This window comes from Candoia aspera, chromosome 1, assembly GCF_035149785.1.
Source record: "Candoia aspera isolate rCanAsp1 chromosome 1, rCanAsp1.hap2, whole genome shotgun sequence".
NCBI lineage: Eukaryota > Metazoa > Chordata > Lepidosauria > Squamata > Boidae > Candoia > Candoia aspera.
In genome coordinates this window covers 53,068,182-53,081,994 of record NC_086153.1, presented here as the reverse complement: position 1 = coordinate 53,081,994, position 13,813 = coordinate 53,068,182, and the positions used below count along the sequence as shown (strand labels likewise).

General features: G+C 38.4%; 1 protein-coding gene across 2 annotated transcripts in view; it reads right to left on the bottom strand.

Annotated features, from left to right (window-relative positions):
- Positions 1 to 4,286: 4,286 nt before the first annotated feature.
- CNIH3 (cornichon family AMPA receptor auxiliary protein 3) overlaps positions 4,287 to 13,813 on the bottom strand; it is a 68,722-nt gene continuing 59,195 nt past the window's right edge. For both annotated transcript variants that reach the window (XM_063290198.1, XM_063290207.1), the window contains 3 exons: positions 7,516 to 7,628; positions 6,262 to 6,405; positions 4,287 to 4,314 (listed from right to left, as the gene is read on the bottom strand). In XM_063290198.1, coding sequence (XP_063146268.1) covers positions 4,287 to 4,314; positions 6,262 to 6,405; positions 7,516 to 7,628 — 285 coding nt within the window. The remainder of the gene's footprint in view (positions 4,315 to 6,261; positions 6,406 to 7,515; positions 7,629 to 13,813) is intronic.

Sequence of the window (13,813 nt, the reverse complement as noted above, 5' to 3'; positions counted from 1 at the left end):
ATTAAACAGAGAAACCTCCAGACCGAAGAGGAGGCTTTTTTAAAAACTTAATTATCTTTTCATGTTTTTTTAACTACAGTATGGGACACCAGCCAAGCATTTATGAGACAGGGTTGTTTATATCTCTGGCATCAAAAAGAAAGGAAAGCAAAAACAAATACAATGCAAGTGAATGAATGAAGCAATTAGAATTAAATTTCAAGAATAACCCAGTTTGGGACTTAGAACAAAGATAAAAATGATTTTCAATCAGCATGGTTTAATGGAAGTAAATGAGACCTATAAGAGATTATTTTTTGTTAAACAGAAATATTCTAGAAAAGGCAACAAGTCAGAAATTGCTGCTTTATAGTATCAAGAACAAAAGAACTATTACTTCTATTTGGGATGGAACTAAGCATATCTCCGCAATGACAGATGTGATGGATCCATTTGTTAAATATCACTCAAGAGTATATAGTAAATAGACATCTGATCCAGGAAAGACTAAAGGGTATTTGAACACATTACTTGCAAAATTTATAGATCAACAAAAGGAAGTTCTCAATAAACTCATAACAGAAGATGAAACCAAAGCAATTAAAAAACATTTAAAATTGAGCAAAGCTTCTGGATCTGACAGTATTTATGCAATATACTACAAGATTTTTCAAGGAATTTTATTTAAACCACTAATTCAGGTAATTAATGAGATTCAGCAACACAAAGAACTTCCACCATCACCCATTCAAACACCCAGTGTTTTCTAAACACTGACATTTAACCAACTTAATGTGGATATAAATAGAATACCTTTTCTAGAATGGAAAACTTCTAAGATACTTAAGAGTTCTCTTCAACACTAGAAAAACTTCCACTGCAAACAATGACAAGAAAATAATTTAAACCAGCTTAAGTCCTAGTTGAAATATTTTCCCAGGTTGGAGGCATGGAGAAGGATTGGTAGGGTTTTGTATTAGAAAGATCCACTGCTCCATCTAAGAAAAGTTTTCCTTCTCCCCACCATCCTCTTCCCACTTCTCAATATTTTTGACTTGGGAGACTGAGGAGGAAGTACCTTGTGGATTCTGGAATACCCTTGCAACACCACAGAATTGTAGCCTAAATATAGCTCAGTGTAGATGTGGTTGCTTCCAATCTTGTGGCAAAGAGGTATACCACAACTGATGGAATGCCAAATGGTGATATGCAATTTAGTTCATCAATGCACCACCAATTATCAACAGAAGATCCTTCAAAGTTTGCTCAACACAGAAACATGGTAGATCTGACCGTAAAAGTTTAAGTATTCACATGCAAAGAAATACAGATTAAAAACAGCTCTCTCCTCTATTTAAGCACAAAAATAGGGAGCAGAAGACACTTTGCCTCATTGGAAGAATCATACCTGGCTCTCTGTTTGTGTCCATTCATCACCATGTCCCACCATCCTTAAAATGAGACCAATATACTAAATCAAAGGGAAGAAAATCATACACCTGTATGAATTTCCAAATATGATTAACATATTGGACTATTTGGGTGCACAAGAACCATCTAGGTTGAAGTTTGCACAACACAATACAGTAAGATACCTTTTAGTTGAATATTTTACTTTTAAACAAAACACAGATGTTTCCAACTACATTTAACAAAATTACTAGAGATAGCTCAGCCCTTACAAAAAAATGCAGATTTATTTTAATAAATCAGAGAATTATAGAGTTCCAACTTTGAATTTCAACAGTGTTACTGACAAGCATTTGGCAATATAACAACACTGTCATCTTCATACATTATAGTTTGCCGAAGAATCATACCTGACTCTGTTTGTGTCCATTCATCACCATGTCCCACCATCCTTAAAATGAGACCAATATACTAAATCAAAGGGAAGAAAATCATACACCTGTATTTACTGTTTTAATTTATATTACCAAACTCCCATTAACCTTGCATACCTCACCGAACATATGCACTGAAAGCATGAAGTGCAATTTTATCCAGTTCTAGAAAAATTCATTTACAGCATATTATATAAATATCCCAAATCCATAATTGGGTAATACTTTTATAACAGACAAGGAAAATAATACAAAACGATGTGCAAGCTATTCAGCCCTCTAGAATTCTTCATCAGAAAAAACGCAGGATAGGAAAAAGCAATGAAGTCCAAAAATATGGCAAAAAAATTGCAGTATACAGGCAGTCCCAAGATTAAGTTTGTAGGCTGAATGTAGAGTCACTGTTGGGTAGTGTTATCAGAAAAGCTTTAGACAGAAAGACCACTTGTCTAAGAGATCATGAGACTAATATTCCTGCTGAGGTCAACAGTATTTGTTCCCAAGAAAATGTGCACAGGGATGCCATTTTAGACCTCAGCACTCTACCCATATACTGTATCTGGGAATATGAACAAATGAGTTCAATGGGGCTAATTTTTGAGTTAGCATGCATTATCTGTCTTTCCACAGGTGACTTTGAGAACATAAACATACATGCTTACTAAGAACTTGGAATTTGTTGTTCTATGAAGATCTATTGGCCTTGGGTATAAAAAAATATATAATACACTACACACCCAAGTGTAAAATCTTGGACTGAAGAAATGTGTTCACTTTCCACCTTCAAACTGGCCCTTTACAGACATAATTCAAAGTATTATCAATATGACTATGCAGTCAAAGTTCAATCTGTTCAATAAGTGAACTGCTTTATAATGGAACTGTGCTTTATACACGCATATAAAATAAATGTAACATAAGTTATCTTAGTTTCTACATTTTCTTTGTACTTTAGCAAAGATGTGTGTTGGTTTTTATGTTTTTATTGTTTTTACTATTGTTTGTGAGCTGCCCAGGGTTATGTTGCATACAATGGGCAGCTATATAAATATTTTAAATAAATAAATAAAACAAAATAATAAAATTATTTTAAAAAAAACATACATGCTGCACCACTAGTCTCCCTCTTTCCAAGACAGTCCTCTGTTTTTTGTTTGGAGTTGGTACACTGATAGGGAAAGGAGAGGGTATGAAAGGAATAAGCTGTTCCATTCTGTTCAACATAAAGTATATTTTTATCAATTAATGCAAATGTGGCCACCCTGCTGTGATTTTAGGCTACTGTTTATCCTTCCCACCTTTAAACATCATAGGGTATGACAGTTCTTTGTATGGAGAACACTCTTACTCATATGAATTCAGAAGAAAATTCACTGGCTTTATGCCCAACAAATATGGTTGGGAATGTTGCTTTAAATATGTTAACATAAATCTTTGTGAGCATATCTCAAAACAGAATTGGAAAGCTAGTACACAAAATGAAAAACAATCAGCATTTGTTCTACAACATGTTGTAGCTATACTGGATACATGGATTGAATAGGGAGGGAGGGAGGGAACAATCCTGTTAATTTTAATTCAACTGAAACCCACAATTAAACTGATATTACAAAGCTCCAGACTAGACTAAATTGGCCCTTTTAATATGTACTGCAGGCTGGAGAACATTGTTGATGCCTTCACTCATGTCTTACATTACTAGGACATGTTTTTCCTCCAGTAGGAGGAATGTATTATAATAGAATGCTTGACGTAACTGTATTATTATATATAACTTCATACTGTTTTACTGCACCAGCTAACCTAATTCAGCATAGTTGGAACATGTTAGCATTAACCACTGAATAACTGAGTGCATATTTTGAATGTGTTTCTGCCATGTGTTCTCCCAAGATGTGTTTTCTTCTTCAGAGTCATACAAATCATAAAAAGCCAAATGTTTCCTGACTTTTCTCCAGCATATGATTGAATGTAGAGTATTACATGTACAGTGTATATTATCTGCATCCGCTTGACCACAGGTTCAAAGGATAGTTGCCTTGCTTTCAAGTCCCTCTGGGAAGAAAGTGGAAAGAAACAATCTTCTTTGTGGCAGGACCTGCAGTCTGATGATAAATTAATATAATAAAAATCATCCTCCATCACATGCAGATGAAACTATCTACTTTACACGTTATCAGTATCTAGTTTGTTTTATCCTGGGGAATAAAAAATGCAAGTTTTAAAACACAGGGAGGTAAGAGGAAAATGAGCTTGCTCGGCCATCCATCACTCCATTTTTTTTCCACTTCTGCTGTCGCCTGTTATTCTTACAGGGCTTTGTCTCTCACTCTTTTACATCCTGTATGGCTGCTGGACTTAAAGCTTCCATTTCTTTGCTGTGTTTTAGTATTAGGCAACATTGCAGGCTGGATCTTTATTCTGTCCCCTTTGTTGTTTCCAGTCTTTTACATAATCTTTGGATTAGGAACTCACTAAGGCGTAGATCATGCTGAACATAAAGGGGAAAAAAAGGAATAATATGAAAAGATTTCCTTGAAAGATGCAGATCCCTTTTATTTTAATAAACTATTTTATACTATGATGTCATGTTCTATTTATTCTGTACTTGGGTAGCATGCTTTCACTGCATCTCTACAGGTTATATTTAAATTACGATGGATTCATCAGTGATAACAAGAAAATATGCAAGACATTTTTCTTTATGAGTTTCTATTTTCTCCCCAAATCTGACACAAAGACACTACATCCCTTATGCAGTAGCTCTGAAAGTTGATCTCTGAAATTTCTGCCAGTAATTCTCTGAGATATATGTAGAATTTATATTTAAATACTGCTTCTTTATTTCATTCTCTTTTTCCTCTGGGACAGAAGGGACAACCATCAATGAGAATTTTTAAAGAGCTGCAATGTAATTTTTGAAATATAATTATACTATAGAGTCCATTAAAAAATGCCCCTAATTAGAAACTGCTTTGTAGAACAATTCTAATGAAATTCACTCAGTGCTGCAGTAATAGTCAAATGAGATAGGACTGTATTTCTGCATATGGTGATTTGTCTTTATATTGTAGATTGTATCTAATTATGCATTTACTTCTTTCATGGAGCTCGGGGCAGCATGCATGGATTCATAAGATCATACCCCATTTTGAAACTGACCATACTCACTTAGTTTCAGCAAGATTTTTGTGTACTGTATGTCTTCACATTTTTCAGTTACACAGAAGTTGGGTTTACACAATCGACTATCCTATGATTAATTGAGTTATGGTATTCTGAGTTGCCTGGGTTTTGTTCAACACACTGAACTACAAACCAAATTTGAATCTAGTTTGTAGTGTAAACTCAGCTAGAACATGAGTGATAATTGATCTGGACTTTAACAGGAAAAGGGTAAGCAGAATCTGTTTCTGACTGTAGCTCATTTTTCTGCAGGTCCTTCACCCGCTTCTCCAAGTGAAGAAACTTTCTGATAATAGAACTTGAAAAATGCCTGTCAGCAATTGTATAGCTGCTATGGATCATTCTGTTTGTATTCCACAATTAACTGGAATATTAGTCCAAGTGTTGAATGAACCCAGGAACCTAGTCCAAGTGTTGAATGAACCCAGGAACCTAGACAATTCAGTGTCAGAAGACGGATCGTTTAAAGTACCCTGGATTAATCATTTGGCAAAGCCATGTAGTACAAACTCAGAAACCTAGTTAGTGATCGTTCAATCAGTCCTTCAAGGAAATGAGTTGGAGCTGAAAACGCAAGGCATGCCATTACAAAACTCGCTGCTGGCTGCCTGGCCTAGACTGACAAACAGAAAGGGGCCACCAATGGATTGAAGTTTGATCTCCTAGTGTTCATGAGATGTGGAGTCCTTGGTGATCTCTGAGCTTAGCTGTTTGCTTGCAGATATTTCATTACCCAACTAGGTAACATCATCAGTGCTAGTGACTGTGGGGTTTGCTCCCTCTTTATATACAGTAGCTTGCCCTGCCAGTTTTGGTGGGGGTGTGGTTTTCTCCCTGGTAGTCCCTTGATTATGGTATTGTTTTCTGCTTGATTGTTTGTTTGTCTGGTGTTAATCCCTGCTTATCTGGGTGTTGGTTGCTGGAGAGGATATGTTTTAGTCTTTTTGTTTCCTTCTTAGCTTTTTTTATTGTCTCTTTTGAATAGCGTGTAAATGTGGTTTATCTCTATGTGTCTATGACATTATTAACCTCATGGTTAATCAACCTCAATTTATTAATTAACCTTAATTAACCTGATATTAGTAGCCTCCTGGTTAATAACAATAACAACCTGATGGCCCTTGAGCTAGTAGAACTTGTATTCCCCTATGAACCTCCAAATAATAGGGTGGCAGTGCAGCTCATATTGAGGAAAGACACATTTCTAAGATGTTCACCAGTTGCCTTTTACAGAAAATGAGGCCATGCTTACCAGTACAGATAGTAGAAGAATGAGAGGAGATAGAAAGCTAGTTTACACCAGGCTTCCCTTTGACAGTAACTCAAGGTATCTGCATTCATCACCGCAGGTGGGTCATATGCTAGCTCTGTGCTGTCTGCTGGACAATGGAAATACCTGAAAGAAAAGAGAACACAAGAAAATCTTCAAGATTGTCACTAAAATTATATCAAGCCACAAGTAGGTCTTTAATTGGGTGTTCTGTTCCCAAGTGCTTCTTTGTCCTGTCGCTATTTCATTCTTGTCACAGCCTCAGAGACTTCTACACATTTAGGCTAATCTACAGGCAGAAATCTTTTCTATTTGTGCAAGCTTTTTGTGAAATTTAGAAACCCTGATCTCACAAGTTTCTAAGTCCAAAGGAGAGTCTACACCACAAGAACTGGCTCTATGCTATAGAAAATGAACTCCCCTATGGGGAAGTTTGTGAGACCAGCAAGAGGGATAAGAAGGTGGTCTCTGTGTGCGTGCGTGTATGTGCATGTCATACAGTGTGCCGCCTTCTTTCCCCTCACACATAGAGGAAGGGGCACTTGAGCAGAATTATAAAGTTGCCTTATGATTATTTTATTTGTGCCTTGTGACTCAGGCTTGACTCCTGACAACTACATGAACAAGTCCATACAGTTTTCTTGGAAACATTTTTGGAAGTAGTTCGCCACTGCATTCTTCCTATGGCTGAGAGTGACTGTCCCAAAGTCACACAGCCAGCTTCCATGCCTAAGGCAAGACTAGAACCTAGTTTTCTCCACTCCGAGTCCAGTATCTTAACACCGAGACCAAACTGGTTCTATTGTTTCATGATATGCTAACTAAATTGTCTTTCTGGTCCATTATAGTCTGCACTGTAGGAAAATCAGACAGTATCTTTTAGCCACTCCTGGTATCTTTAACATACAAGTATAACATGGACTTTGTCACCAAGTCATGAGATCTTGCCCTAGTCTAAGCATTACTCAGGACATCAGAAGACAATGACTTACTGTATATGCTAGAAGTACACGTGCCCCTGATGTCCCCATGTCAGGTAGAAAAATTAACAGATTCAGTCTTACACTTCACAGCAGATACAATTTTTCCTTCACAGCATCATCTCCATATAAGGAAAGAAGTTTATTTATTAAATTTCTGCCTGTCTGGAAGCTATTCACAACATAAGATCTTCTGCCAGGGAGCTAGAGGTGATAATTCATGAACAGAAAGGAATTGAAATAGAGTTAGATTTACCTCCAGAAATGATAGAAAAGCAGAGGAATATTCAAGCCCAGAGTTAACCATTCTTGAGCACACAGAAACATTATGCAGAAGAGGCTATGAATGGAATATTCTGGCAACACTAACTAAAGAGAAAAGAAACAAAGACAGAATTATATGGTTAAAGACAGATTACATAAACAACTCACCTTGCCAGAAGATCAATCTTATCTGCAAACTTTTAGTCTACTACATCAAATTTGCCTGCATATATTTGAAGAGTCATAGTAAAATATTGTCATTCTGAGCAACATGAATCCTGAATCTAAGTCACATCTATCCTGCTCTCTATAGGTAGTCCTCAACTTACTATCATTCATTCAGCAACCATTTGAAGTTAAGACGGTGCTGAACGAATGGTGGTTATACCCGGTCCTCAGAGTTCCAGCCATCCCAGCACCCCCACAGTCACGTGATCGCAATCTGGGTGCTTGGCAACCGGCTCACACCTACAACCCTAAGCCTTGTGGTGCTTGCACTGCACTGCTCCAGCCACTGTACACCCCCACATGCCCTCCCCCACCCAGCTGCAGCCACTTACCTGCCTGCTGGCCTGCTTACGAAGCACCTGGGATTTGCAACTTCCTGCTGACTTTCTTACTGACTTTGGTTGTGGGAAGCTGGCAGGGAGTTGTGAGGAGCTCCCTGCCTAACGACCGCTGCAATTCAGTTAACAATGGCAATTGGGACTGCCATGATTGCCCTCACTACCTGATATAGTTGCATTTTACGACTGCATCACTTAGTGATGGAAATTCCTGTCCCAATTGCCATTGTAACTCAAGGACTATCTGTATTTGAACCAGGGAATTTTTTCACCATTTAGAAAGACATTAAAATGCTTAATTTTTCTTCTGTTTTTAGTGGGAATACAACTAAGAAACTCATAATTTCTGGTGAAAAAAATGAGATGACTTTCTGGAGGATGTCCAACACTAATTCTTTCTCAGGTAAAAGTTAATCCTTTCTGAGAGTTTTAAAATGGGAGCCAGAATTCATGATGACAATTATATCTGCACTGGTAGATTCCAGTGAATTTGTTAGGCATATCAGTTTTATACCTGGACAATGCACAGAACAGATACAAGATGAGGAGTTAGTATCAAAACCTGAAGAATTTTGAATAGATTCACAGCTTAATTTCTGGCAACAGATGAGCAACAATGAAGCAAAAACTGGTTGCAAGTATGATAAGCTATACAGTACAGTGCTAGAGAAGCAAGGCATCACTGAGCTAAAAGGGACCATTTAGACCACTGAGCCACCACCTATTTGGAACAGGAATTCAAATTTAAGCATCCCTGTTCAGCCTTTGCTTGACCGCATTCAGTGACAGGATGCTCAGGGCCTCCTGTGACTCTCTACCCTCATACCTCTCTTTTTGCTGCTCAGCCAACAGCTGAACCACAGCAGAGAAAACATTCTGTTGAAGCCACAAGGCAAAAGCCTTTTGGGGCAGCAATTCCCACCACTTCTTCACTCCCCCCTTTTCCCATTAAGAAAGATGGAGCAAGCAACGCCTTAGGAACCACCAATCTGAGGCTGCTGTTTGTGAAAGGCGCCCTTTCCTGACAAAGTCCTTACCCTGGTTTGTTTGGAGAAAGATAGTTGTTCTCTGATTCTGACTTTGCACAAACCTCAATTTTGCCTCCTGACTTGTCCTCTGATTCTGAATTCCTCTCTTCTCTCAGCTACTGATTTTGCAGCTCCCAGGCACTGCCTGTAGCTCCAGCCTGATCCCATATCTTGTTCACTTGAAATATGTTTCTATAGCTTGCTATGTCTGCATTCGTTTATGTTTGGGACATAAGTGTTTACTGTGGAAAAAAACTGGGCCACCTGTCAAACACAAGCCAGTAGTAATGATTGCATAAACAATGCATGACCTCACTTGGCCTCACCTGGCAGCACAGCATGTAGGAAGCTTTGCAGTCTCTCAACAGGTGGCCTGCCAGCAGTACATTGTGTGCATCAGACACAAACAGGGAGAGCTTCAACACATTTTTTTTTCAATCCTAAAATTTGAACGTTTTTTCCCTGGGGGACCTACCAAAAGCTGAGTCTTAGCTCTGGCTTATATGTAATATTTTATGGTGTACCTATATTTTAAACAGACACTTGAAAACAAGCAGCATGTGGGAAAAATTTATGTGCATTACACACACATGTGGCCTATGATGGTAAGAATACTTCTGGCTTTAAGTCAAATGGGCTTTCCACACCAAGCTTAAAAATTCTACTGTAGAATGCATGAAAAGTTCTTGGTGGTCTTTCTTTTCTTTCTGATTCATTTCATTTCATATTTATTTTATCAGATGCCTAAAGTTTTCTACGGGTTATACGAAGATGATAAGCGGGGGCGGGGGAGAGATATGGAGTTAACAGGAAAGCAAGCAAATTCAAGCACTGATTTGTCATAAAGACATATAAAGGCTTAAAAGCCAGATGAAACAGCTACTGAAGCCAATTTGGGGGAAGCAGAAAGCAAGCGATGATTGGACCTGCTGGCATGAGAACGAGCCAGTTTTCAGAGCTGATTCAAGAGATGTTCAATTCAGCCTGATGATGCTCAGATATACTGGATGATTGTATTCATTACATTTATATTCTACTTTTTTGGGGGGGGCAACTCTTAGGCCTGGTCCCCCAAATCTTTAAGAAATCACCCTCCAGCATTAATTATATCATATCCTGTCCTGTATAACTGGCCTGGATGGAATGCTATACTGCACAGTACAGCACTAGGGCTTCCTTATCTGGATTGCAAAAAGCAAGCAACCACTAGATGGCACCAAAGGGTTCCCTGTGACTCTTTGCTCTCATTTAATGATTGCTTGGATTTTTGCAGTCGGGGTATGGTAGCCATAGCTGCAACAGAATTTCAGTGTATAGTTACCTTTTAGTGTATAGTTTCCTTTTAGTTTCCTGACACAAATGGTAGTTCTTAGAATATTTTTTAAAATAACATGTCTCTGGGGGGTTTTTTGGTTTAGTTTTATGTTTCTTCTCATGCCCAGTTATATAATTTACCTAGCAAGCCTTTAAAATGGTCCTAATTTTTCAAATCTCATTTTCTAGTTTTACAACTCAGCATGCTGGAATACCAGTTAAAAAGGGATGGGGGGAAATCTCCCTAATGACCAGCTGCTGCTTCATGGGCTAATCACATCACATCTTCAGTACTGAACTGTTCTTAATTTACAACTCCATTCTGCCATTTTCTGAAAGCTTTCAATGGATTATTGCATTTTAAATATAGCTTAATACTAAGAGACATTCCTCCTTTGCAATCATTTAGACACTGCTAAAACATTCTTAGCTTAATTTATTTTAAATGTTGAGCTGCTCAGTTTTATAAATATCCACCATTAAGACATTTTTAATAAATTTGTGGTCGTAATTAATTTTTCTTGCTGGAAAAGTGGCAGCTATGCTATAAATCAATGCTGAAAAACAATGTCCAGTTGTGATAAATTACTGTCAGTGCTTGGACCTCATACTATGAAACTGTACATTGGTCTATCACCTGTAAAAAACAGAACATAGTGTAGATGCTCTCAACAGGAAGAAAAAACAGAAGACAAAGCACAATGCTTTAATCATGGTGTCAGGCGAGCACTATTAATAACACTTGCAAAGCAGTTTAGTTTGAGATAGACAGACATCTAAACATTAAAAAAAACTTGATTTCCTTATAATGCACCTTTTGTGTTAACCTAATATTTTGACACTTAAGTTAAAACTGACACCCATCACTTATTCAGTTTTGATATATAATTGAACTAATGCCCCTAGAAAGCAAATTGTTCCTAAGCATTTATATACCTGGGAGGAGGGACCTGTACTTGATTTCATCTGGCTAGAAAACCAGAAACTTCTGGTTTTATTTAATATCTCACGTATGAAGATTTCAACTGCAATTGAAAAAAACATGCCCTTAATCATGGGGAAGAATTAGGAGGATACAGAGACTATGGATTGAACAAGAGGTCCACCTACCAAGTGAAAGTTTTGAGTGAACTTTTACATTTTCTTTTCCAGAAATGGGGACTCTGGAGATCACCCAAATGACTCAAGGCCAGGACTGGGAGATTCGGAATAGCAAAGTTTCTTTCTCCTATAGTCAGACTGAAAGCACTGTAATGTTCTTGATTTCCAGTCAGAATAAAATGTACAGGCATATTGCCTGAAAAGAGAGGGTGAAGCAGACCAAATTTCACAGAATTCAGTGTAAGAGTTTTCAAACTATGCTCCTTTAAAACTTGAATTAAAAAAAAAAAACAATTTTGTTGTTTGGGGATAGAATGTACTGAAATGTACAATAATAAGTCCCTATAATGGCAAATATTAAGGCCAAATTTCAAATAAAGAATCTTCATGCAAAGGACAGAAGATCATAAGAAATTGTGAAGGTGTTTTCCTTCATTGTCAGGAACCGAAGTGGAAGAAACAGGGACTAACTCACTAGTCCTTTTCATAAAATAGATGTTCCTAAGGCAGCCCAGCTTGCCAAAGAAGTTCAGAAAACATGGTCACTGGATGTTAGGGTACAATGGATGATGAAACTAAGAACACCTCTCAAGCCCAAGATGTTGCGACTGGTAACCAGTGATGACACAACTGATTAAAGATCACTCTGATTTGAGAGAGACTTGCTGTTTGCATAATCTGTACTCCAGTTCTCTCTCCATCATGTTTTTCTAAAAGCAAGGGTGGTGGTGGGGGGGGGGGAGGGAAATCCCTCTTAGGTGAAGGGCACAGCCATTTATAAAGTAACAGATTTGAAATGGAGCTTTACTGAGAATGAGAATGAGGTGGATTGAGATTTGTTCATTCTATCTGGCTAAATTAAAGTTTGTTCTGAATTACTGCATTCTGTCTTATAATTTAGGTTTGGATAAATCACAGAAAGAGGAGGAACTATATATTCACTGTATTCAGCATGGTGGTCACTATAATGAATGGAGAGAGAAAGAGAATGGAGTGTGTGCTTATGAATATGTACTGTAAATGCATATTATTTATTTATTCATGTGTGCATGCATGCATTCACTTTAGTGACTGCTAACAGGGTTAAAAAAGACACAATATAAAAACACCAATAAAAAATAAGATGTGTACTGCATCAGGAACAAAACACAACACTCATTCACAGGAGGTTCATATGTCATCCTGGCCCGTTACCTGAAGAAAAAGGCAAGTCTTCAAGGCCTTCTTAAAAGCCAAAAGGACTGGAGCCAGGATTGGAGCCAGCCAAATCTGGGGTGAAGATGTTCTTCCACAGGGCAGGTGCTGTGACAGAGAAGGCATGTCTTCTGGGTCACATCAGGTGACACTGTTTAACTGATGGGAATCAGAGCATGCCAACCCTTTGGGATCTCATGGGATAGGCAGAGATGACTGGAGATAGGCCATCCCTCAAATATCCAGGTCTTGTGCCATGTAGGGCTTTACAGATGACCACCAGCACCTTGAACTGCACCTGGAAGCCCTCCTGTAACCAACACAGCTCATGAATTAGTGGTGTATCAAGGTGTTGCTATAACTACTCATGCTCCCATGTTCTGGACCATCTGTAGCCTTTGACTGGTTTTCAAAGGCAGCCCACATAGAGCACATTGCAGTAATCCAAATGAGAGGTGACTAAGGCATAAATCACTCTGAGTATGAGCTTGCAATCCAGAAATGGGTGCAACTGGCACAAAATGGATTTGTGCAAAAGCCCTCCTAGCTTTGGTTGCCATCTGCTCTTTGAGCAGAAGATAAGAAGTATAGGAGGACCCCCAAATTGTGCACCAGTTCTGTCTCGGGAAGTACAATCCCATCAAGCACTAACAATGGAAGGGCTCTGGAGCAGGGTAGTTCCAAAATCTACAGTGGCTTTGTCTTGCCAGGATTGAGACTAAGCCTTTTTTTTCCTTCATCCAAATTCCCACAAACTCAAAATACTGAGACAGAACCTTGACAGCATCACTTTGTTCATCCCAGGGTTGAGATATCTAAACTGGGTATTATCAGCATACTAATGATATCTAAGCCTGTGCTGCCTACATGAACCTAGAGCTCTGTGTAGATGTTAAATATGAGTGGGGAGAGCAACAAGCCCTGTGCACCCCACACACACACACCTCGCAGCAAGGGCCTAGGGCTAGAGCTCTCCATCATTACCAATCCTGAATAGAACCAGCCTTGAAGTAAGGAGGAGGACCACCCCCACCCCCACCCCCACCCCCAATTGCCTGAGCCAGTCCGGAAGCGCTGTTAAAAGATC